Source organism: Nanorana parkeri, unplaced genomic scaffold, assembly GCF_000935625.1.
Source record: "Nanorana parkeri isolate BGI_ZX_2015 unplaced genomic scaffold, ASM93562v1 scaffold78, whole genome shotgun sequence".
Classification (NCBI taxonomy): Eukaryota; Metazoa; Chordata; class Amphibia; order Anura; family Dicroglossidae; genus Nanorana; species Nanorana parkeri.
In genome coordinates, this window is record NW_017306346.1 from 900,047 (window position 1) to 925,594 (window position 25,548).

Sequence of the window (25,548 nt, forward strand, 5' to 3'; positions counted from 1 at the left end):
AATTTGTAAATGTTATTAGTAACTCCTATAGCGCATCAACTGCATTTCAAGTTTGGTTTGTTATTTAAACTCCAGTGCATAAACAGCATGGAATGAGCATGTACTATTCAATAATACATTTTGGTTGTCTAAAATCTATTTAAAAATACATAAACACAGTTCACAGACAGCTTGCATTCCTTGGAATGGAAATGGCTTGTACAGAATAATGTGACTTTCATTTTACATTCGTGCTATCAAGAAGGTGGTCTTTTGTTTCCCATCTGTTTACTTTTGTCTACTATGAAATGTCTGCAAACATAATTTGAAGATAAACTGGACAGAGTAGAAACCAAAGATGTTCTTGTTCTTCAGAGCTTCAAGAACGTCAATCAATATGAGTTTTAAAGTGCAGAGATTTTGCTCACATCTGTAAAGAAATGACATGAAAATAAGTGTGCTGTTGTATAAGGATTAAATCAGTTAATTGTGTTCTTCAGTGTGAAATAAAATGTAATCCCTTCTGGTGAATCCTTTGTATAGAACCATGGACAGTCAATGCTATTCTTGTTTTACTAAATAGAGTAAAAATTCAGATTTTACCTGCAGTGTCACCCGCAGGTAAAAAATATTTTCATAACATGGCATCTGAAAAATAATGGCAACATTTGATGCTATTATATCTCACAAATCACACTGCCGTATTGACCAAATGTGAGAAACAACTAGATAAATGTTTGCTTACAAAGGGTTGGATGGGGCTCTTGTAAGGTTAGGTTCACACTATGGCGATCCGTGACGGCACGGCAATCATGCACAAAACCGCGCAGATGGTTGCTCGGTCACGGAATCGCCCACCACCACTGATCGTGCTGGCGGTGCCATTATTTTCTAATGGCACCCCAGTCGCGACGGGCAGTATCGCGGTGGGAAGCGCACATGATCTCGGTTCAAAAAAACGAGCGGTGCGTGTCGCAAAAAGAGGTACATGTACCTTTTTTTAGCAATTGTCCTGCGGATGTAACCCCATTGAAATCAATGGGGCTGCGCAGCAATCGCTGTGTGCAATCGGAGACGATAGCGCGGCCCCAGGCCCGGGATTGCCGATATCTGAACCTAGCCTAAGTGTACGTTTTTATAGTCTAGTTTAGCTGGAGAGCTGATAATGTTTTATGTTTGTATTATGTATATTATATATATTTTTAAATATTTTTTTTTAACCTACCATTCATGTTTCTTCACACTGGAGTGTTCATTACATCTCACAAATACCACTGGGCCTTTTCCTCTTGTAATAGTGGCAAACATCCCATGCTCAGGACAAAATATTAACCTAAAACACATACAAACATGCATATATTAAGCAAGCAGGCATAACTGATTAACTAATTACAAGTTTCCAAATACCAGTGGTCCCAGAAAAAAAACATTTTGTTTGGCATTGGACTGAGTTCCCAGACCTCACATTTCCTGTTTTGTGCAAATAGTCATATAAGGAATAACTTGTGGTTTGTAAAATTAGACATTTGTAATTCTAGCTGGACATATCAAATGGCAACACAGTAGGAACTATTATGGGTAAATAAAGTACCTTGCTCTTGTCATGCAAATGTAAAATGTATGTATACACTTTAAATTCAGATCTATGGTGGTCATGGCCTGCTGACCTCATCTATAGGCTAAAATGGCCACAGTAGTAAAATTGCCTTTCCGCTGGAACTGTAGTGTTTCATCTTAACATTTTAATGAAGAGGGTAAAAAAAGTGGTGGGATAAGGAGTTTTATTTAAAAGCCAGATATAAAACCACAATTTAAAGATGGTGGGGAGAGTACAGGAGTTCAAGCTGCATTACTTAACTGCAGCAGAGTAATGTGAGGTCCCTAACCTGGCTGTGCTGTCTGGCAGAGGTGTTTAAATTACAGAATTACAAATCATGTATTTCATCTGAGTGTTTAGCCATTTACCTGAAGTTCAGTTTTTAAACTGCACCTACCTTTTAACCCAATGATACCAAAAGAGGCAGTAAACCTTTAGCAACTTAACATTAGGTGTATTGAGCATACATGCATTAAGATTTCAAAAGCTCATACCTAACTGATTGCTACTCATGAATAGACATCTTTCTTCTATTCATTGTTGCATGAACAGGTAACAGTGGTACTGTAAATGACATTGCTTGATCACTATAAAATGTGTTGAATTACATTGATCTTATGGTATAAGCTCCAGAAAATGGTAGCAATATTATATAAGCTGTGACAAGACCCAACAGAAAGGGCTTCTAAGACATTTTTTACCAAATCAATTATTGTAGCATATGCTTCTACAGGGGCAATTAACACCTACTTTTTCTGTAACTCTCCAGACTTTATCCTGATCTTCTGAATGTCGAATGCGTATGTTGTAAACCAGTCTGACAAGCTGAAGAATGACTCCTTATCCCATCTAACTTTCAGCATTAGCAGCTCTCCTACATCCAGTTCAGTGTAGATCAAATATGAATAGGTTTTGTTTGTAGACATTTCAGCTCTATAAGAGTCAAAATCAGTTGTTAGAATTCTTGTGCTCACTATATAAATTAATAGGTTGAGTAACAGGATGCAAACATACTTATTTGCAGGACTGTTTGTGACCATTTTGATACCCTAGACTGGATACTTACTGATTACCATTATATGCTATTACCAATTACGCTACCATCCCCATAAATATATTTTAGTGAAGCAGTGTTCACATAATGGCCACCCACCAACTCAAAGAGATTTTCTAATCCCTTGATTTTGCTTTCTGATAATAATAGTGTCAGATATCCTCCATGTTATGGCTTCAGTGTCTGCAGTGCCCCTTACATTGTTTATTCTTCTCTAGAGTCCTCCCCTATGTGATTGATTGGTATTGGTATATATATGATTTACCAAGACACCAATAGATTACCTTCAATGTCACTAACCCAGATAAACTCAACCTCTTAATTGCATACTTCTCTCTCTTTTTTTAGATACAGATATAGATGTTTCTGTGCCAAAAAATGTTGACATTTAATGGACAGGTGACATTGTACACAAACTCTTGGTTAATTTGATTTTAGACCACTTTACTCTATAACGTATCTGCCTTTTATTCCCTGCCCATACAACAGCCTTTCCTTTATAGTGTGCTTACCTATTTTTTACTGCAAACCTTCACTCACTACATGAAGATATACATGACTCACATCATATATTGGTGAATGCCTGCAGTGCAAAACAGCTATGTTCATTAAAAAGACAATGTAACATCTATGGGCTGGCATGAAGGCATTCCCTTTTGCAAAACTTCAATTAAATTAACACACAGTGTAAGCACATTTCACAAATGCAATATCTCCTGACTAAGACTGCTCTTTCTCACTTTACCTTAGTGTGCTTTCTACTTGGTTGCACTCTGAGTTCTTAGTTAAACTATGGGGTCTATTCACTAAGTTGACGAGGGCAGCCGAGTGAACAACCGACCCCAAGTGAAGTGAGCCGAACACTGTTCAACTATTCACTTCAGGCATGTACGGCTGATTTCAGCCGTATATCGGCTTGCTTCGCATGGCTTCGGGTTGGCTGAACATGCTCAGCATGTTCGGCCGACCCGAAGTGCAGAAGGAGTTTCGATATCATTGTACAAAAATAGTCATGTCAGCTAACATGACTATTTTTAAACAATTGGCGAATGGCCCTGCATGTTCATTTTGTGCAAGTAATGGGAAAAACAATCGTTCTTGATATATTTTCTTTTACGGTTAAATGTATTGTAATGTAAAACTACATAATGGCCACTAGGTGGAACCAAAGAGCATAGGAAATAAGGAAAAGAAAATATAATAAGAACATTCTTTTTTGCCATTATGTGCACAAAATGAACATTTGCAGAGCACACATGACCCCAAAGTGTATGTCAAGGCATCAAAAAAATCCTAAACAGTAGATCTCTGAACTATTCTATTAGTAGACTAGTTATGTGAGTTTGAGAGGTATTTTTTCACTAGTATTTAAAGTGTAAAATAAATTAAATGCTTTGTTTTAACTTCAACTTCTTTTTAACTAGCATTTATTTCATAATATAGAGATCTTATATATTTTGTTTTTTACTAATACTTGTTTGATCTGGATATACTGAATGCTTCAATATCAGAAGACATACAAAATGTTGTCTTTAGTAATGGTTTGATTAAATTACATTGTTTAGAAAAAATATAATGATACAAAATTATGTATTTTAAAAAAATAAGAACAGTATACTTTTATCAATATCTGAGTGTTAGTGGGAAGCCTTTTCAGTTCACATGCTCCTTTGTAAAGGAGGACCTTTAAATGTTCAAACACCTGTTAAAAAGGGCAATACATATTTTACTGCAGGAAATTCTCAGTGTTCCTTGGAGAATTCTCTGTGAAGTAGTTTCTTATTATTAGTAAATATTGACTACCGTTTCTCCCATAGAGAATGAATAGAATAATACATAGAAATCACACAGTGTAATTATGTCACTGAGAAACTGACAGTTCTAATATGTACGGCAAATAACATCTGCAAACAGAGCTCTGAGAAAAAACAAAATAGCATCCCACACTTACATTTGGAGTGGCCTGTTTTCACTTTCTCCCTTAGTACCATACAAGGAGACCAGAAAAGGTTGCTTGGTGACAGTAAGGTTCTTCTTTGCAAAGAAATGGACTTTCACTTGATAGTGGAACACTAAACATACAACAAGAAGATACATGTCAATGAAACCGTTTAACAGTTTTAAAAGGAAAAGTCTGATAATGTCACTATACATTTCCTAAACAACACTGACTTTTAAAATTCAAAAAAACTTACATAAATGTCCTAGCTAATTGCAGTAAATTGGAACTAAGACACAGTCTCTCCTGCCAAAAAACACTTTTTCCTCTTTCCCCTACCCTGTTTCTCCGAAAATAAGACCTACTCCGAAAATAAGACCTAGTACTATTTTGGGGAATTGCTAAAATATAAGACCTACCCCGAAAATAAGACCTAGTTGTGACCATTCCCAGGGCCGGTGGTGGCATAAGGGGGAACTTGAAGAGCAGCGGGAGAGAATCAGCGGTGCCAACGAAGCCAGCGCTAGAGGAACCGAGGCAGCAGCGCAGGGAGCAGAGCGGCATAAGATGTTTCCTCTATAGTGCCGACTCCTGTCACAGGCGGAGTGATACCAAATGCACTCCGCCTGTGAGGAATCGATAGTGAAAGTGCGTTTCGCTCATTCTGGTTACCAAATTGTTCTTGGAAAGCTACGGCACCCCTGATTGTCCTGATCACCCTATTCTTAACTTTGACATTTTGGATTATTTAATTTGGATTTGCATTAACTTTGGATTGTTATACATTAAAAAAAATAAGACCTACCCCGAAAATAAGACCTAGTGTGTTTTTTGAGCCCAAAAAAATATAAGACAACGTCTTATTTTCGGGGAAACACGGTAGCAATGTGAATACGCTGCAAGGCACATGTACTGCACAATGTATAGTCCCTGCTCATTCTGTAAAATGCACAGAATGGATCTGGTTGCCAGTGGCAATGCAAACTCCTGTGCGCATGTGCAGGAGTTATATCATCAGTGGCCCCTTGAAGGCCAATGAAAAGTGACACAGGACCCAGAAGAAGCAGAGAAGATGGCAGTGGTGGGTGATGGAGCTGTAAATAAGTGCTTTGACCTGCCAGCATGGGAGGAGGGCCCACTAAGAACCCGCTTTCATCCTGTTTACTTTAACTCTGCTTTAATGTGTACATGTAAGGATAGTAATATAGGAGCTGCCATTACCAGCTTAGTTTTCAAAGGTGCAATCCCCAGGCCTGTCATCTCTATCCTTGCTTCATTGCCTAGCAAGGCAATGCTCTGGGAAGAGTATGCATGTCACTTTACTTTAACAGTTTCCATGCTTGTTCTCAGTCAGTGCCTCATTGGGATTGATTTAGTATAGGAATACTTGATGAGGCTTTGATTGCTTGATGAGGCTGTATACACTCATTCAATCATGTGCAAAGACAATTCTGTGAATTTAAATTCCTCTGGAAATGACTGGGTGTTTAAAGAGCACCTGGCTGTATGAAAACTGCACTCCTTCAGTTAATCACTTCATTAAGTAATAAAACAAGAAAAAGGTTCACTGCTCCAAAGGATGTATCTTCAGCAGCAAGTTAGCAGCCACTTCCATTGTTCTATGCTGAAATGCCCCCTTTAAAGTGCAAAATTATGTTTTAATCAACGTAGATAGTAGTGGATTCTTTTCCTAATAGCCGGGTATAGTTATTTTATTATTATTTATTCATTATGCCCTAGGCATGGGTACAAAGCAAAAAACATTTTACTAAGCTAGCCCTTAATTATCATCAACTTCCTAAGAAATACATTTTCTCTGAAAAGGTTTGCTCAATTAAACACTCCTAGCCTACGCATCACTATTTGTTTTAATATTGTTTTTTTTTATTTAACCTCCCTGGCGGTATGATTATTCAGGATTTTAGGTACCAAAAGCACTAGTAAAAACTAAGCATATATACAGTAATTCATTTTAAATGCATTGCTTTCAAAAGCTTGAGGTACGTAAGCTTTATCATAATTTATGAAAGGTGGCACTATACCTTTAAAAGGCATCTGAGCGCTAGTTTTCATGAACATCTTGGTACTTCTTTTCCCACGTATCTTATTGACTTTGTAACCAAGTGTATTACAGCGATTTTTTCTGCAGCTTAGACAAAGTCCTTTATCGAAGGCTTCCTTTGAATTGCAGCGAAAGGCCATGTTTGGCTTCTCTTCATTAAGAAGAGAGTCAATGAAGAGGTGGATGGACCGTTCATGGGAACACTTCACAATCTGGTCAATGTCTATGAGAAAATAAGGAAACAAAGTTTTTATATGGGTTGGACTTGATGGACGTATGTCTTTATTCAACCCCAAATACTATGTAAAGTTATACTTACATCCCAAATTATTAATAACAAACAAGCAGCAGTTTGGCTGTAACATTTTAAGCTGGCTATGAACTGAGCGAATTTCAACCGGTTCTTGATGGACTTGCCAAAATTATTTAAGTGGGTAGCCCTGTTTGCTGGCTTCTGTCCGACACCCTTCAAACGTAAAACCAAAGGAGCCGTTTGTAAAATTGCCGCTTAATTAGTGTCTGCATCCAATCAGATGCAGGCGCTATCCAGGTGTTTTGACAGTGAGAATGTCAAAATATGACAGACGCGGCAGCGGATTCCTCCATAAATGCTGTTTAGCATAGATAGAGGAATCTGTAAAAAAAATCTACTAGTGTATACCCAGCTTTTATATAGAAGAATGAATGCTGAATTTTAAACTATGTAATTACATTGATTGTGTACATTGACAATGTGATGTGTCCTTGTACTGTTAAAATAAACATTAGGTCAACTGACACTTGGCAGGATACTTTGTAGTTCTTGGCACTTGATGAAGAGTAACATATGTTTAGAAGTTTATAACATTTAGACATTTTACAAGTGGGCAGGTAAACTGTGTAAATAGCATTCATGCAGACAGATCAACTATCAATTGGACTCTACTGGCTTATTCAAAAAGAGTTGTCAGTCCTAAGTGCAGAAATCCTTAGAAATTACATTTAACAAAGGGGACCAGACAAACCAACCACACCTGCACTTAAAATCTTTATTGACTCTGCAATGTTACATAAGGACACTGATCACTCTGAGGTGTTTCATGCTGAGTAAAGGTGCCCATACACTACACGATTCTCATACGAGAATCGCAGGAAATCCCGCGATCGTACGATAATCGTGCAGTGTATGGAAGGCGTGTAACCGTTTCTACTGTACGGTCGCACGTCTTCCGTCGAACAAGCAGGCTTGAAAACTCGCCGAGAATTGTACGATTCTCGGCGGGTTAGTGGTCTGCTTGTTCGACAACTGCCGAACGGGCCAGTGTGCGCACGCGCACGCTGCCCGTTTGCAGTCATCGGAAGCCCGCCCATCATTGCAGTCATCGAAAGCCCGCCCCTTGGGGGCGGGCTTGCGATGATCTCAAGTAACATCTGCCTGTCCAAGATAGGCAGATCGTAAGTTTTTTAAAGTACTTTACAACCCTTGCAAGACAAAAGTCTTGCGAGGATTGTAAAGTGTATGGCCACCTTAAGGCTGGTCATACACTGCTCTATTTTTCTAGTTCAACCAGTAGGCTGAACGCAAAAAAATAGAGCGGAATCTTCCATCAAGGCTACAAGTGTGTTGAGGGAATCCCTGCTGTTTATTTTGGATAGGTTTTGGTGATGATGATTAGTATGAAACACATACATACACACACATATATATATATATCTCCTTACCTACGATGCCTCGTAGACCTTTTGTTGCCATTAGCCAAAGTGTATCTCCAACATTGCATCCTGGCTGATAGCTCCCACCATTAGGATAAATGTCAATATGTCCAACAGGCCTTTGGATGCCTATACTGTGGTCTGGAGAACCCACACTGTATGTATGCACCACATCCACAAAATCTGCATCATCAGGAGATAAAATGACGGATGTCTCAGCAAATTCGAAACTCGGCCCAGCTGGATCTAAACCTGCATAGAAAGACAATGTCAGACTGGCAGTATGATGACCCGTAAACTGTCAACATTCCAACGGCAATGGTATTTTTAACTAAATCAGCAGATCATATTCAAAAAAGATGCCTACTCACAAGAAATGCATACATCAGGAGAGCAAAACATAAATGGATAACTATTTGTTGACATACAGTATATATATGTACTGCAGTTTTCCAATTCAGAGAACAATATGTCTAATTCAAATGTATCACATTGTGGAAAAAATCAATGAGATATCATAAGGATTATAAATTAAAATGACAAAAAAACCCTTAAAAAAAACAGGTATTTAAAAAACTTTGACTTAAAGCTAAACTAAACCTAGGGGTCTATTCACCAAGCTGCCGTATGACCGGCCTGAAGCGAAGTGAGCAAAACGCTGTTCGGCTATTCACTTCAGGCTGGTACGGCTGATTTCAACCGCATATCGGCTGAAATCAGCCGTACATCGGGTGGCTTCGCTTGGCTTTGGGTCGGCCGAACATGCTCAGCATGTTCGTCTGACCCGAAGTGCAGAAGGTGTTCGACTCAGCCGATCCAACATCAGGATCGGCTAAGCCGAACCTCCGGCAGGCTACTCACTGCTGTTCGGTCTATTCTTATAGATGGCGAACAGCAGTGAGTGAATAGCTGAATGATTGAGCATTCGGCTCGGCTGTTCTGCTCGCTCCCTCTGTGGGACTGAGCAGAACAGAAAAATAGTTAAAAAAAGTAGAAAAAAATAAATAGAAAACGATTGTGCGGAGCTAGCAGTGACAGCTAGCTCCGCCCAACTGTTTTCTATTGGCCGGCGGTTCTGCTGCCATCAAAAAAAAAATAATTTCACCATAGGAATGCATTGCTAGATTCCTATTTGCTATTTCAATTTGCAATAGCAAATAGAAAACTAGCTATTGTACCCGCCCTCTGCTGCTGTCAATCATTAGTGGGGACCTGATGGAGAACTGCAGCAGTGGGCAATCGTACGATTATCGTAAGGTGTGTGGAAGCCGTGCGACCTCTACTACTGTAAGACAGTAGAAAGGTGTCATGGCACACTCACAAACCAGCATGTGCGGCTTTCACATTTTCTGCAGAAGACCGCAGTCATTTGTAACTCTTGCACATACTTTTAAGAGAGAGTCCATGCTATGTTACCACTGCTTTTATGTGAGTAATTTTCTTTTAATAAATCATACTCTGTTTAGATGGTACGCGCTATGGTGTTTGCTTTCTTTTTTCGGTCAACACGATCCTGGCATTGACACCTTATACTGAGGAGGCCTATAGATCAATAAAGATTGGAGGCTATTGCTTTCCTATCTAAAGGTCCCCACACACCTTGCGATAATCGTACGATAGTCGCGGGAAATCCCGCGATCGTACGATTATCGTAAGGTGTGTGGAAGCCGTGCGACCTCTACGACTGTAACCATTGGAGGACATCTGTGAGCGATTGGAACTGAGGGCCCCCTCCCCTGGTTAAAAAGGGAATTGCCTGATTTGACCCTTTTGCTGGGGTCATTCAATAAGGTGAGCACCCCTATATCTGGTGTGGTGCATTTGGTGAAGGAACAAGTAATATTCATCAATATTGCTATATTTGGAATTTTTTTGCGGATTTATGAAGATTTAAAGACTTTACACCTGATTTGATTTTTTTCACTGACATTTGTTTGAGTCACTGTTTTTTTTTGTTTTTTTTACTCTTTATATCTGATCATTGTTGTAGCTCGGCACATTTAGTTATTAATTTTTCACGAATTGTTGAGTGTGTTTGTCATTTGTTTTGCTCTACTACTGTAAGGTCGAACGACTTTTATCTTAGGAACATGTTCGAAAACCCGCCGAGAATCGTCCGTTTTTCCGCGGGTGTGTAGCATGTTCGTAAGATAAGAGCCGGACGGGCCGGTGTGCGCAAGCGCACACTGCCCATTCGGCATTGCGGTCATCGGAAGCCCGCCCCTCAGGGGGGCGCGGCTTGCGATCATCGCAAGTACGATCTGCCTGTCCAAGATAGGCAGATCGTACGTTTCTTTAATTACCTTACAACCATCGTAAGACAAAAGTCTTGCGATGGTTGTAAGGTGTGTGCCCAGCCTTAAGGTGGTTTCATATTTAGACTAAAGGGCATACTGCACATGAGCGCGATTTTGAATGTTGGGAATGTTGGGACATTGGATCCACTTATCACTGCTAGACATACTAAAGTAAGATTGATTTGTTTTAATTAGAAGTGTGTTGTATATGGATGAATTCATTCAAATTACTGTAAAGCTTTTTTGATTAGTCAGTGAACCCAAAATTGATATTTCAGTTTTGGTAGATTCTCCATTTTTAAAAAATCTTTCTTAGTTACTTTATTAGATAAATATCTGCATGTTCCTGGGTCTGCACATCTGATGTGACCATTATGCAGGGCCGTAGATAATTTTTTTTCCTGGGGGGGTTCAGCTTCCTCAAATGATAAGACTTTATCTAGCAGACAAACCGAGGTTTGAAAAAATATACCGGCCATATCCTTTCTAAACCAATCCTTTACCCTGAGCAATACCGATTTTGTTGTTTGACACCATATGGTTAAAAACCATGTTTTAAAAAGACTTATAATTGCTACCAATTCATACAAACCACTTAGTTTACACTTATTGGGACCATTATGAGATTCCCACTCTCCCTTTTCTTTTTCTTTTTTTAGATTATGGAGAATGCAATGGGGGAAGTGTCATTGTGAACACCCAGAACTCCCAGAAGGACAAGAACAGAGTTGAGAATTATGGCAGGGAGATGTCACTGTAGGAGTATCCAAGACATATAAGATGCTCAGCCCGAAGTTTCACCAACAGCTAATATATTAGTTCTGGGTGGACTGACCCTTTACGCCTGTGTTTCACCTATGCAACCATTTTCATTTATCTCACCTGTTATCCTATTAACTTTATTGTTTGTGAGACTCCCAGCGACACCTGCTGCATGAGCACCAAGACTGTATCCCAAAATGTGAATGTTGTCCACAGGGTAGTTGAGCTTTTCCTATAAATGATATTGAAGTTGAGTTGATTAATATAACCTAGATAACATACTAAACGTATACATTTTAAGAAATCTTTATAATAAAATAAATAATCATGAAAATAATGCTTCTTTTTTCCCCCTAAAGCATTTGTTTGCATTAAAGCATGGGTGAACAACAACAATAAACAATGAAGTTAATTTGTTAAAGTTACTCCCTCTGTGGCCCTTTGTTATTTTTTTATTTATTTAATTTTTTTATTAATTTTATTAAAATTTTACAATGGCTAGATTTTGATAAAAGACACCAATAGAAGACATCCAAAAGACATCATTAAAAGAGTAAAAGTACACCTTCTAACAGGTATCAGACTAAACAGCTGTCTTTTGTTTTTGTTTTTGGAATATTGAACAATACATGACAATACACATAGGGGGTCTATTCACTAAGCTGCCGTAGGCAGCCGAGTGAATGACCGACCTAAAGCGAAGTGAGCCGAACGCTGTTCGGCTATTCACCTCAGGCTGGTACGGCTGATTTCAGCCATATATTGGCTGAAATCAGCCGTACATCGGGTGGCTTCGGGTCGGCCGAACATGCTGAGCATCCACCCCAAGTGCAGAAGGAGTTCAACTCAGCCGAACCAACATCTGGATCGGCTAAGCCGAACCTCCAGCAGGCTACTCGCTGATGTTCTGTCTATTCTTATAGATGCCGAACAGCATATGTGGTACCTAGCAGAACAGAAAAAGAGTTGAAAAAGAAGGAAAAATAAATAGAAAACGATTGTGCGGAGCTAGCAGTGACAGCTAGCTCCGCCCAACTGTTTTCTATTGGGCGGCAGTTCTGCTGCCATCCAAAAAAAAGGGAAAAAAACTCTCCCGGGCGCTTTGGGAGTCTCCCTCTCCCAGCCGCCAAGGAGAGAAACACTGCTTTTTCTTTTTTTTTTCCTTTATTCTGACACGCCATAGGAATGCATTGCTAGATTCCTATTGGCTATTTCAATTTGCAATAGCCAATAGCAAACAAGCTATTGTACCCGCCCTCTGCTGCTGTCAATCAGTAGTGGACCTGATGGAGAACTGCAGCAGAGGGTGGGTGCAATGCTAGTTTACTACTGAACCAAAGGGGTCCTGGGGCCAAAGCTAGTCGAAGGATCAGCCGAAACTATGGCTAGATCCTTCGGCTGCTTTGAGAATAGACCCCACAGAGCACATGGGGGTAACACTTTCTTTTTACACCCTTTAGATTTTCTCAAGGTCTGCTGATCTGTACTTACTTCTATCCAGTCAATAAAACTTGCAACATCCTGTCCCACCAGTTGTGTGTATCCAGCTGAAACTGGATAGTGCTGCTGTGCTCGAGATAGCCAGTCTACCACAATCACATTTGATTCCGGCTCTCTTTTATACAGGGCATCTACTAACTTAGGAACCCAACTCTCATACATTCCAGTTACCTAAAAAGAAAGAACGTAACTTAAAAATGCAGGCATACATATTAATAAACAAATAATACATCAGGCAAAATATAAATAAAATATATACAGTTTTTTTTTTTGTTTCTTTTGGTCCAATTCCTCAGAAATGGCAGATGTCTCTCCACCAGTACGTCTTGAGGAGATGCCTGCCTGTGTTCATGCTAAAGCTAACTTTATGCAAAATCTAAGGCAATCTCCACAGAAGCCATGGAGCCTCTGAGAAGAAGGAATGAAGTCTGGCAGGAGGTGTCATCCTCTATAAACAAGTTTACCGCAGGCATTACATTATTATACTATTTATACACTTAACAACCATATTAGTTTTGGTGTTTTATTGCCCTTGTTTTACTGCCCTTGACTTCCTCTGCTGATAGTATAATGTTGTAAGATACTGGTCCACAATCAAGATCTCTGTTAAGGTGCCCATACACTGTGCGATTATCGCACGATAATCGCGGGAAATCCCGCGATCGTACGATAATTGCAAAGTGTATGGAAGGCGTGCAACCGTTTTTACTGTACGGTCGCACGTCTTTTGTCTAAGGAGCATGCTAGAAGACCAGCCGAGAATCGTACGATTTTCGGCTGGTTTTTAGCATGATCGTAAGATCAATGCCGCACGGGCCGGTGTGCGCACGCGCGTATTTTTTTTTTTTTGCACAGATGTATATTATTTAATGATATGACAATAGAGAACTTTATCAAATTAAAAAAAAAAACTGAGGAGTTGTATAGGAACATTCTTTTAACTTCAAAAGTTTTATGGCCCTCACATTCATAAATATGACAGTGGTTAAAGCAAGGAGGAAGTAATAGGACGATAAATTGAAAGGGAATAAGATAATTGAAAGCACACAGAAAGAAGTTTGTTGAAGCAAAAATAGAAAGTATAAGAAAGATTCTTTTCATGACAAGAATGACTATAATAATCTGGTTGATTAAAGTAGACATTCCCCCTAGATTTATGCTATAAACATTTAATAGCCATATAACGCATGTACCTTGATCAATGCATAGCACCATGTTTGACATTTGTCTGTACTTCAGTTGTCTAGCAATGAGCATGGGAAACTAACGTCCATTTGCCTGTGACACTATGTAACTCATGGTGTCGCATAACCCTCCTTGTGCTACATTTTTGAAAGCATCAGAGCACATAGGAAGCGTTTCCGAGTCAGGCTTTGCACTTACATAGATAGCATGGAGGAGCTGAGCAACACAATGGGGGTGATTTACTAACCTAAACACACGCACGCACTAGGTGCGTGTGATTTTTACACAGCAAAACGTATTTATCAACCAAAAAGTCTCTAAAAGCATATTTCCACAAATGCCATATATGGAAAAATCATGCACATGATGCATATATAATGCTGCTTCACAGTTTAGACAAAAATGGTTAGCTCATGCATTTACATTCCTGCATTCATCAACGCAAGCAACACAATGTAGAGCTAATTTACACAACATCACCTTGCAATTCATGCAGGGCTTTGCACAACACACCTGCTGGGTCTGTAGACACTACAAAGGTGTCTAGATTCCACCAATAGATAATGCTGGGAGGGAACACACTACAGAGGTGTATACTTGTTCGTGGTGTGTTTATAAGGTTAGTAAATCAATTCCAATGAGTTACATGGAGTTTCTGGTAAATGGCTGTCACTTTCCAACGCTGGTTGCATGGACAGAAGTACAGATTTTACACTTTCTATAATCTACGAGCAGATTCCCTTACCGTCCATCCATGTATAACCACAAATGTTTTGCTTGTTTGGTTGAAATTACATTCTGTAATAGACTGTTCCTGCCCAGGGATAAGGTAGCAGGTATCTTCATCCGGCTCATCTGGAGTGCGCAGTGCAAATTTGCTTTCAATATCTTTGAAATCAGTTTTCCCCCCAAATAAATTTGCTGCTGTAAATTAAAGTAAAATGGTGAATATGTGCTACTAGGTCTAACATTAAAACATGTATCTGTGTACTTGTCAGTTGTTATCTGTATTTGGCACTTGAAACATATATGATTAAAGCTGAACCACAGATTTACCTTGAGGCTTGCACAGTTGTACAGGCTTCTTTCCTATACTGAATATGCTTACTCTGATTACACTGCAATGGATACACTGGAAATGAATGGAGTTTCTCAAACAAAAACCACATTCAGTGTTAGAATTTCAATTGTTCCTGAAAAATTCCATCCTTCTCCTTCCATTTTTTGTTTCACTATGGTCAAAATCGATTTGACTATGGTCGAAAAATTAAAAAAGCCAATTTCTTTTCAAACAAAATTCTACTGGTGTTTGTCCAGCTTTACTAACTAGGAAATGATGATACAAAGCTTCGCAGTTAATAGTTTACTAAACCAGTCATTTGTTTCAAATTACCTAAACTTCAAACGGAATCGGTATGTAGCAATAAATTGTGAGAAAGTGATGAGGCAGTAATGATCTACCTCTTCCCTGTCTAATGCAAGCACACAATATAACATCCTACATCATTTTTTATAATGTTTTTTCGTTAATGTTTTACTAACTCTTGGACAATAAGAATGTTTGATTCACAGTTTTAGCCTGAGGCAGGCACAATTTCTTATGAATTCTATATGTTTGACAGGACATCCTGAGTAATTACCTTATGTTATGCGTGCAAAAGCTCTCCCAACATAGAAGTTCTTTGTTTGCCATCTAAGTTTACATTTCCACCCAGAAATAACATGATTCACGTAATGTATATAGATCCGACCATGTATTCACGTAATGTATATAGATCCGACCATGTATTCACGTAATGTATATAGACTGGTGTATATAGATCCAACCATGAATAGGCAGAACTTTTGTCCAGTACAAGGAAATGTTTTATTTTGAACAGCTCAGGAGACAAGTCCCAACATTAGGGTCCACAAAGTTTTACTTCACCAATTTTTGTTTAGATAGTTGTCTGAGCACACACATTTCAGATCTTATATGTTGTATTACTGCCAAATGACCTCACTTGCATTGGCTGATTTGGAAAACATTTGGCCATTGTGGGTTCTGGCAAATATTTTAATGCCCACCACAAATGAGAAGTGTGCTATGGATTGGTGTAGCTCCTAAAAAGATTATTTTCATTGTTCGCACTCTTATGCAGTTAAGCCATAATAACTGCTCTTTTATGATCAATGTAGACAATATATATGTATGTTGCAATTTTTTTGCAAGTTACAATATTGTAATTTATCTTACTAGTAGACGTTTAATGCTCAGATAAACCTTTCGACCTATTGCACAACCAAAGTTAATTTCTCCATCTAATACCGTAGATTGATGTTACCATTCTTATCTCCTAACCCTGTGAACTTCCATAAGCTGATTCAGCAGCCTATTTGCAGGGCATATACTGAATGCATAGCATGTCATGTACTTTCATGACACTGAATCAGCATTACCTGTCAAACTTATGGCCAACAGTAGTACTATTAGACAGGGCTGTGATTATGAAAGTTGGCTACCAGGTTGCTTACATCTACTTACAGTTCTTTACAAATGAAAAAGAAATCTGGCAACTGTACAAAAATGCAATCCTCCAGGTTTACTTAGCAAATATATAAATATTCCCCAAACTAAGGCTTTTTTTAAAAGAAAATATCTTCTTTAATTTTAAGAATTCCTTAAAGAGAGCAGATTCTTCCAGACAATGGATTGTACATACCATTACAGCATAATAATGATAGTGAGGCACACAGTCATCAATTACCTCTTAGTGGCAGTGGAAGACAAACAGTAAGCAAGAATTGATTTAGTAGACTGCTGATTATTTTATAAACATTAGGAAAAAAGGAGACAATACAGTTGGCCATAGAATGTAACTATAGGTGAACAGTTGGAACAATTCCTAAAATGGACCAGATTAAGTTGGGCAAATTCTTTAAAAACTCAGTAAACTCTATTCTGATGCTAGTTGACTTTTAAATCTGCCTTAAAAAAAGTGACAGCTGGAATCTGATTGGCTTTTTAAGTAGAGCTACTCAGCCTTCTTTTCCACCACTGTTTATAACTAAAGCAAAGTTGACGGGTCTGTTTTTATAAACAGTACTTCACCAGCATTTCCAGTGTAGGGTTATGATCTATTTATATGATGTATGTAGGCATCAATGGCATCATCGTAGATAAATAGCCAGTATAAACTATGACATATTTGCTATAGCCTTGATAGAAGTAAACATGTCCTTTATAGAGCTGTTTTCAAAGGGTCCCTTCGCCTGCAATTGTTTTACAGAGAATTTAACATTCCTGTCTATCTGCTATCAGGCTTGAACTGTACATAATTGCGTTGAAGGTGAGCATTTGACTTGGCAGACCTATTTCTCTGGAGGCAAACTTTCCAAGAACTGCAAGTTGTTCTTAACTCAGAGAGCAATGTTCCCATAAATCAAGCACTGTTGACACTATCTAAAAGCTGCCAAAGGAAGCATGTGAAAGCTGAGTGAACATGAAAGCAGTTTTGTGGACAGCTTTCTTGCCTTGTAGCACGAATGGATGTTTCATAAACAGAGAAATGTCACCTTCGGAGCCACTTGGGGGGGACAGTGAGACTGAATCTCCCTTTACAATATCACATTTACAGTGAAAAAGTCAAAGTGTCAAAAACATGTCATCTGCTCATTTTATGGCAAGTGATATATTGCTTTTATAACTTTCTGTTAATGATAGTTTCTACAAATTTAACCAATCCTTCCACTGGCTATAAAGATTAATGAGCTACAAACATCTCAGGAACTGATTTTCTGCAGCACAAATGAAAGACAAGGAATGCAAAAAACCCTTACAAAACTAGTGCTTTAACATTATACTGGCGTTGTAATATACGTTGTAATTGAGCTGGCATTGTGTTAGTGTGCTAGAATAAACTCTGTAGAGGTGATTTATGTACCATTTACATTTTTCACCTTGAGAAGTAAACCCATGTTGCCTTTCAACACCCAATTGTGTTCAGTGGAAGTTAACAAATAGACATTTCCTTCAGCAAAAGTGAAATGTGTTCTCTTTTCGTGAATCAGCACCAGTGGCTTAGTTTAGCAGAAGTAACAAGCACATTAATTATGAGTAAGAACTTCAGGAAATATCACAGGAAAGGTCCATTGGGAGCTAAGTTTAATGTGTCAATGCAGACTGCTCCAGGTCCTTGCGCATTCTGATCCTGGTCCCCGACATAATTTGAATGGACTTAATCACTGCAGTAGAAGTCTATGGGTCTGGAAGCTAATGGTAGCCCTGTCCTGGCATTAGGGTTTTTTTGTGTTTCAGCAAGGATAGCACCAGAGGCGTAACTAGAAACATCATGGCCCCCATGCAAGAAACCATGAAGGGCCCCCCCAACCCCTCACTGCCATGGGAACGCACTATAATCAGGCACCGTGTGGTTAACAGGAAGGCTGACGAGTTCCCCATCAAGCGCGGGACCTCAGGCAGCCGCTTCAGTTTATACATTTAGTGCTAGTATCTCCGCTTAGTATCTGCATTTTCACGAGTAATGGCACTAGTGCATCCCTACTTAATAATATAATGTGTTGCTGGGACTGGTAGTCCTGCATAGCTGGTGCTATTCTGCATTGCTGTATAATCATTGTACAGCACGGCAGAATACCAACAGCTATTGACAGGTCAGAGTCCCAACAATACATTATAATTAAAATTAGCGATGCTTAATATCACCAGCCTCTCCCCCAATCACGTGCCTGTTCTCTCCCACACAGCAGAATGTGCTGCCGGCGATGCCTGCAGCACATTCTGCTGAACAGGTGAACGATCACTGGCACAGCCTCTCCATCCACGCACAGCCGCCCGTACATGCCCCCGCCTCTACTCCTGCAGGTGGCAGAGCTGCGGGAAAGGAGTGGCACTATCTCCGGGGAGGGGGGGTGAGGGAGCTGCAGGCCCTCTTCTTCCTCTATGCTCCCCCAACCCAACAGGCAGAACACAATTGTGACCGCTGCAACCCTGGTAGTTCCGCCAGTGGATAGCACAGAAGTATAGGTAATTAACACTTACTAGTCACCCCACACAGTTCTTTCTTATGATACTTCCTGGGGTTTTCCTTTAAAAGAGAACTATGAGGTGAGTGCTTTTCACTCACCTCATAGTTCTAGCCGACCTGTGACAATGAGACTGTTACAGGTCGGCTCAGTAGATCGGGAAGTGAGTGAACACATACCGGCGTTCGCTCACCTCTCGATCCTGTCACGGCTCTCTGCCGTGACAAGGGAGGGACTGGATTCCCCTCTCCCCGCTCCAATCCGCCAGCGCTGACTGGTGGATCGGACGGGGGAGGGGGCGGGTACAGCTGGCTCTGCCTCTAGATAGGCAGAGCCAGTCATGCAGCTGGGTGGATCCCGCCACAATTGTCGGGATCCGCTTCAGCTGTGGCGTCTCAGTATACCGCGAGCTGCAGCTTGCGGTATACTGAGCCTAGGGTGACGGGAGGACGCTAGTTTGTGTCCTCCCGTTACCCTAAGGAGAACTATGGGGAAAAGACTTAACCCCATAGTTCTCCTTTAATGCATTTACACTCCTGTCAGTTAAGTCTAAACTGAAAAGCAGAACTTCACAGCTAATTGCAGACAAATTGGAGTTTTTAAAGAAACTTGACTATTGATATAGATTTTCCAGCAACAGACAGACATTTTACTACGAAATCAGTCATACACCAGGAGATCCACAGACATAATGGCCATGATTCCATGTTCTGTTGTTGGGGAACCAGGTTCTTTGGCCAGTAATATGTACAAGTGAATGTGAAAATCTAACAATGTATGCCATTCAAGAACCAAGTGAAAAGCAGGAATGTACAATAAAAATTGGAGTAGTCATATGACTAAAGCATACACCATTAAATATAGTCACTGTGGAGCTGGATTTTACATGCTGCCTATGTAGTAATAGTAATAGTAGTATTAATAGATTGTTGCCTATCTGATATGGATTGGATGATAAAATCTTGAACAATTAAAAGTTGAACCTTTCATTTTCATCACATGAACTTCTTGAAAATGGCCTACTCAATAGAAATAGGTTGGCTTAGTCAGTATGATATTTTTTGTAGAACAGTACTTTGAAAGGAAAAAAAAAAAAAAAACACGGAGAAAGAGGAGCAATATAGAGCTCTCCATGATCCTTCATACACCTCTAGTGTTACAGTGAACCTATATTTTCATGTACTACAACCGTTTGCAACACTTCTGAGCTTATTCATTAAAGCAGTGAAAAAGACAAAGTGCAGCAAGCCATAGCAAGCAACCACATTGCATAAATAAATACAGCCAAGTACATTTCAATGTAAACATATATTGAATGGGCGTCAGACCAAGCGGGTGAAAAAGTCCACAGAGTCTTAAATCATTAAATTGCAAATTGAATTCAACAGCCATTGCGTTTCAGGGGCAACAACACTCCCCCTTCATCAGGGCATAAAATAATAATGTGGGGGCTTTAAAAACTCAAAGGACTGAAGCAAATGTTCTCCTTTTGGACTTTAACAACATGAAGTGATCAGCAACAATTGTAAAAACGAGCAGTTAAAGAACACTTGTCATGGCAGAAATATGGAGGTTGCTATTGTTGATCTCCTTCTTACCTGGAACAAGAGCACAACAAAAGTAGAAAAAAAAAAAACCTCTAGATGTCTACTTGAGTCAGAGATTGCTGAAACCAAACGGGTTAGCCAGGCAACTAGCATTTTCAGGAGACGTCAGCAATGGCAGCCTCCGTTTTTTGCCTACAGCAGGGAGGTGTTTTCACTGCCAAAGGTTTTGTAAGTTTGTCAGTCCACATCTGAAATTTACACAGCTCTGGCCCACAGCACAGCCTTGTCTGGCAGGGCCTAATTATTATCTGCTACAAGAGCAGAGTGATGAGTTTATCAGTATGCTTCCTCTCTCTTATCTCTTCCCCACCATGTGACTGGGCAGTGTTGCAGCAGAGAAAAGCAGGCCTCCTGCTCTGTATGACAAGGCTGTTCTTTGGCACATAAAATTACTCTTATATATGTATTTCTTCTTTGTAGTTTGCTGATAACTGTCAATAAAGTGCAAAATAATGCATTCAAACAAACAAAACAGCCAGAAAGAAATTTGCACTTGATCATACAATGCCATATTTTGATTGTTTGGGCTAATTAAGTGCAATTTTACAGTCTGTATATAATAAAACTAAACCAACTGGAGATCAGATTATTGTAATATAATTAGCATTTTAAAATAGTTAAAAAAATAACATTTCTGACATGTCCGGTTTTTTTTTCTGTTACAGGTAATTGCTGTTGTAACTCTATTTAAAGACAAAATCCAAATACTTTACCATGAAATCTTAAACAATAATTGTTTTTCGGTAATTGAGTTAAGCACTGATAAATAACATTATCACAGAATAGGTAGATGTTGCAGAACATTACTGTTTATGAGTCATGCTTTTACAGTAGGAACTTGGCAAGCCTTCACAACAAGCCACCCCCTCTCTTAATTATCTCTAATGATGATGACTAGATGTAGTACTAATTTATTCAAAACATAGTGAGATTAATAAAACATGCAATAAACGGTCAAATAAACAAAAGTAAGAATATTTAGACAATTGTGCACTACATTTTAGGCCTGGTAATCTGTATTTAATCCAATTCACCAAACATTTTCTTAAATGTAATAATAAGTCAATATTTAAAATTGTGGATATGTACTTGTCAATATATAGTTTATTTATCAGATAGATCAAACAGAATCAGGCCACCCATTAGTTGATGATTTACCTTTCATGCTCCTGTAATCTGTCCAAAATGTCTCTTCAAAGAATCACATGGTGGTGGGTTACTAAACGGCAGTTGGTTCATGCCAATCCACTAAACCTGCATTTGCTTGAATTGCCCAATATTCTAAGTAGATAATTGAATAATAGCTTGCAATGCCAGGCTGCAGCAAACAAAGCTAGCAGAGTACTGTCTTGTATTAAAAAGGGAATGTATTGTAGAGATAAAGTAATCATTTTGCCACTTTATAGATCACTTGTTTGGCCTCATCTGGAGTATGCGGTCCAGTTTTGGTCACCAATCCACAGAAAGGATTTCTTTGAGCTTGAGAGAGAGTCCAGAGAAGGCCAACACAACTAATTAAGGGGCTAGAGGACCTAAGCTATAAGACAATGTAACTAAATTTAATGCTAGAAGTGAGGCGATTAGGAGGGGACATGATTTTGGTGTTCTAAATGTTTAGTGGTGATGGCAATAAACTATTTACAGTAAACTCCACTACAAAGACTAGAGGCCACCACCTAAAATTGGTGGAGAAAAGATTTAACCACAAGGGTTTTTTTTTCAGTTAGAGCGGTTAAAGTCTGAAACTCCCTGTCGCAAGCAGTGGTATCAGCTGAGAGTATTGAATCATTCAAAAAGCATTTAGATACCTTCCTCAGAGACCGTAACATAGAGGGGTACAGGTACTCTTAAAAACAAGATCACACAGGGACTTGTGTACACACATACACATGCACATCACACACAGTCGCACAAAGGTTGAATTTGATGGACCGGTGTCTTTTTTTCAACCTCAAATACTATGTAACTATTATTTTTTATTAATTAAAAACAATTTTTTTACTGTTTGGGGGACTTCGGGGAAATATTAGGGGTCTAAACAGCCCCATGATTTTTCTCTTTTAAAATAGAAAAAGAAATTGAGGACACAGAGTCCTCACATAGTGTTCAAGATCACACCACATTATATAGACCAACGGATAACATAACTTACCAATCATGGTTAATTGACATCATAATGACGTCATGCCCGTCCAAAGGAAAAGGTAAACAGCTGAATGCTAACTAATGCACTTCACAGAACATTATACGAATACCATTAAGCATATAGACAGGAGAACAATCTAGGACAAAATAGCTGATGTGGAGAAATTCTCCAATTCAGCTCACTTTCCAGTTCAGCTATGTTGTCCTAGATTGTTCACTTCTCCTGCCTTCTCCAAACTCTTCACCCTTTTGTGAATAGCCCTGTTAGTCTGTGTGTAGCATAATATTTTTATAATGTGTGGCATGGAATAGTTACAGCAACAACAGTTTTCCTTGTTTTAAATGGACTTTAAAAGTAATATTTACAAAAGCTGTACTCCTACATATATGTGTGGGTTGGGAAGTATGAATGTGCACAAGCTGACAAAAGAATATAAACATTCCCCAGGCTGCAGAGGGAGTGAACAGCTTTGAAAGGGCTGTAAATATGACAATAGTTGCCAAGAGCTGTGATCGTTGAGAGATTTTCGGACTAGCCTACTCATGCTGTTCTCAATGAGCCAATCAGCCAGTCAGAAAAGGGGGTGTGAGGCCGGGTGGAGTTACAATGACCTTGTATTAGGTTAGACGCTTTTGAAGAATGAGCTGTGGAAAGGTAACCATCGGTCACATATTTATGCTTGTCATTCAAACCATTCGGTCCTCCCAAAACCCCACTGTGTTCCCTATGTTGCAGCCATAAGAGGGATTATCGTAGAAATTAGCCTTTATTGCTTGGAAAATGAAGAAAAAAAACTGCAGCTTATTAAATTAGATTTAAAGTGTGGAAACTGTAGCAGTTCAAATACAAATATGACTACTGAAGTTACAAATTGTGCCTTTTGGAGTAAAACAGAGGAGCTGATTTACTAAGGGCAAACAGGCTGTTAACATTTTAAGAGAATTTTCCTTTAGCTTAGAGAATGTGGTGAAGCTCTGCTGACTCCCATCATCCAATCACGTGCAAGCAAAAATCTTGTGGGTTTTTTTTTTTTTTATTGTTCTTTGGTATTCTTTGCAAAGTTAATTTTCAGCTCATCTACTAAACTAAGGGAAAATTATCTTGCAACGTGAACAGCCTTTTTGTCTTTAGTAAATCAACCTCAGAATTACCACTTCATCACCTAATTTTTAAACGTTTTATCACCAGTGCTGTAAATATACATACCTAATGTTTGTTTATTGTACAGACACATTTGGCTTCTATAAGGAAACACTTACATTTTAAACATTTAAACCAAAAGCAGCATTTGAGGAATATTATTTAACAACGCTGTTAGAGGAGAGTTTATGTTTTGAAACACAAGTATACCTCACATGTATGCCATGTGAGAGAATTATTCCTAAAATCTGCAACATTTGTTTCTAAACAGAGTTAAAGAATTTCATTGACATTCTCATAGACAATTCAAGTACCTTTTTTTTTATTTTTTATTTTAGCTGGAACTTTGCCAAAAATTCCTTAGGGAAGTGAAACCATACCTAACACTTTCCTTGTGATTATGCCTGTGAATTTAACGGCTGTATAAAGGGAATCTGTCCTAAAACAACACATCTTTGTGAACTGGCTCTGATGGAAGAAGCCACTCTCTGCAGTTAAATTCTGGGGGAAGTGGATCTTAACCTGTTTACACGTCATACCTTTGGCACTAGCTTGCACCAATTCAGTGCATGGCTGCTTCCATGGGAAGCTAAATACACAGGTATTTTGCATTGTGACCTTTTGAGTCCCAATTAAATCTCTGCACTCATCTACATCCCAAACAGATTTTTTTTTTCAACTTCATAATGCCCAGGAAAGTGAAATGCAAAATAAATATGTTCAATGAGATGTTTAAATTAGAAAAGCAATACAACTAAAGAGAAAAATCTCCCTAAATCCGACTATAAGAAATGGATGATGACCGGTTGCTATTGGTTACTGCACAACAGTGTCCTTTGCATTAAACAATTATAAATACTTGGTTTCAGGTCATATCAGAATGAATACAATATATACTTTCAATTACATACCTTTTAGCCTGTTACAATATCTGGTGCTAACTTCAAAGGGATATAAAATACATTCCTCCTATTATGAGCTCAAAAAAGTTTTCTTCTCAAGGCACATAAGCAAGCATGCGTGTGCCAAGAATTCAAGTACATTCTGTGATTTTAGAAGCATGTGGTGGAACATTTAAAATATCTCCAAAGATGTTCTGTTAGCTCTATGGATTCCATCATACAAATTAGTAAATAGCATGCAGATCTAAATATAGATCTAGTATATACAGCTTCAAAAACTTCAGAAACGGTTTGTAAAACATACAACACATTTCATTTAAACGGCTCAGCTTGAGTATATGAATGAAACAAGATCTGTAACATGCCTCATTGGATTACAGTAGGAAAGAGCTGCTAGGCTTTTGAAATGAAAGAAAGACGAAACAGACAACACTTACTAAAGAAACAAACTTACTTGTAGTGGTTGGCTCAGTAGCAGCTATGACTTTGTAGCAAGTCAGCAGACAGTGCATCCATACAAACAGTGCAAGGACTTCTCCACTTCTCATGTTTTTCATAAAAAAAACTTTTGTCTGCACTAAAACAATAATGCTTTTTATCTCTCTTTTGAAGAACTATACGACCTAAAAAGTTTGATTAATGTTCTAGCAGCTGAATGGAA

General features: G+C 38.8%; 1 protein-coding gene across 2 annotated transcripts; it reads right to left on the minus strand.

Annotated features, from left to right (window-relative positions):
• Positions 1 to 25,548, minus strand: LPL (lipoprotein lipase). 2 transcript variants are annotated; one of them, XM_018576837.1, is made up of 10 exons: positions 25,342 to 25,548; positions 14,813 to 14,991; positions 12,874 to 13,053; positions 11,503 to 11,614; positions 8,342 to 8,575; positions 6,612 to 6,854; positions 4,582 to 4,702; positions 2,327 to 2,509; positions 1,205 to 1,312; positions 1 to 409 (listed from the first exon to the last, which is right to left on the minus strand). In XM_018576837.1, coding segments are annotated over exons 1-10 (1,464 nt in total). In that variant the 5' UTR covers positions 25,445 to 25,548; the 3' UTR covers positions 1 to 408. The 2 variants fall into 2 exon arrangements, with proteins under 2 accessions (XP_018432339.1, XP_018432338.1); XM_018576836.1 differs by having other exon boundaries at positions 8,333 to 8,575.

What these genes read in the sequence shown, in the direction of transcription:
- LPL (XM_018576836.1), bottom strand. Translation starts at nt 25,444, where the DNA reads ATGAAAAACATGAGAAGTGGAGAAGTCCTTGCACTGTTTGTATGGATG. An exon ending in AGGTCTACGAGGCATCGTAG is followed by an intron (nt 6,855 to 8,332) that starts GTAAGGAGATAT and finishes ATTTTCTCATAG; the next exon opens with ACATTGACCAGATTGTGAAG. An exon ending in GAAAACAGGCCACTCCAAAT is followed by an intron (nt 2,510 to 4,581) that starts GTAAGTGTGGGA and finishes TGACTCTTATAG; the next exon opens with AGCTGAAATGTCTACAAACA.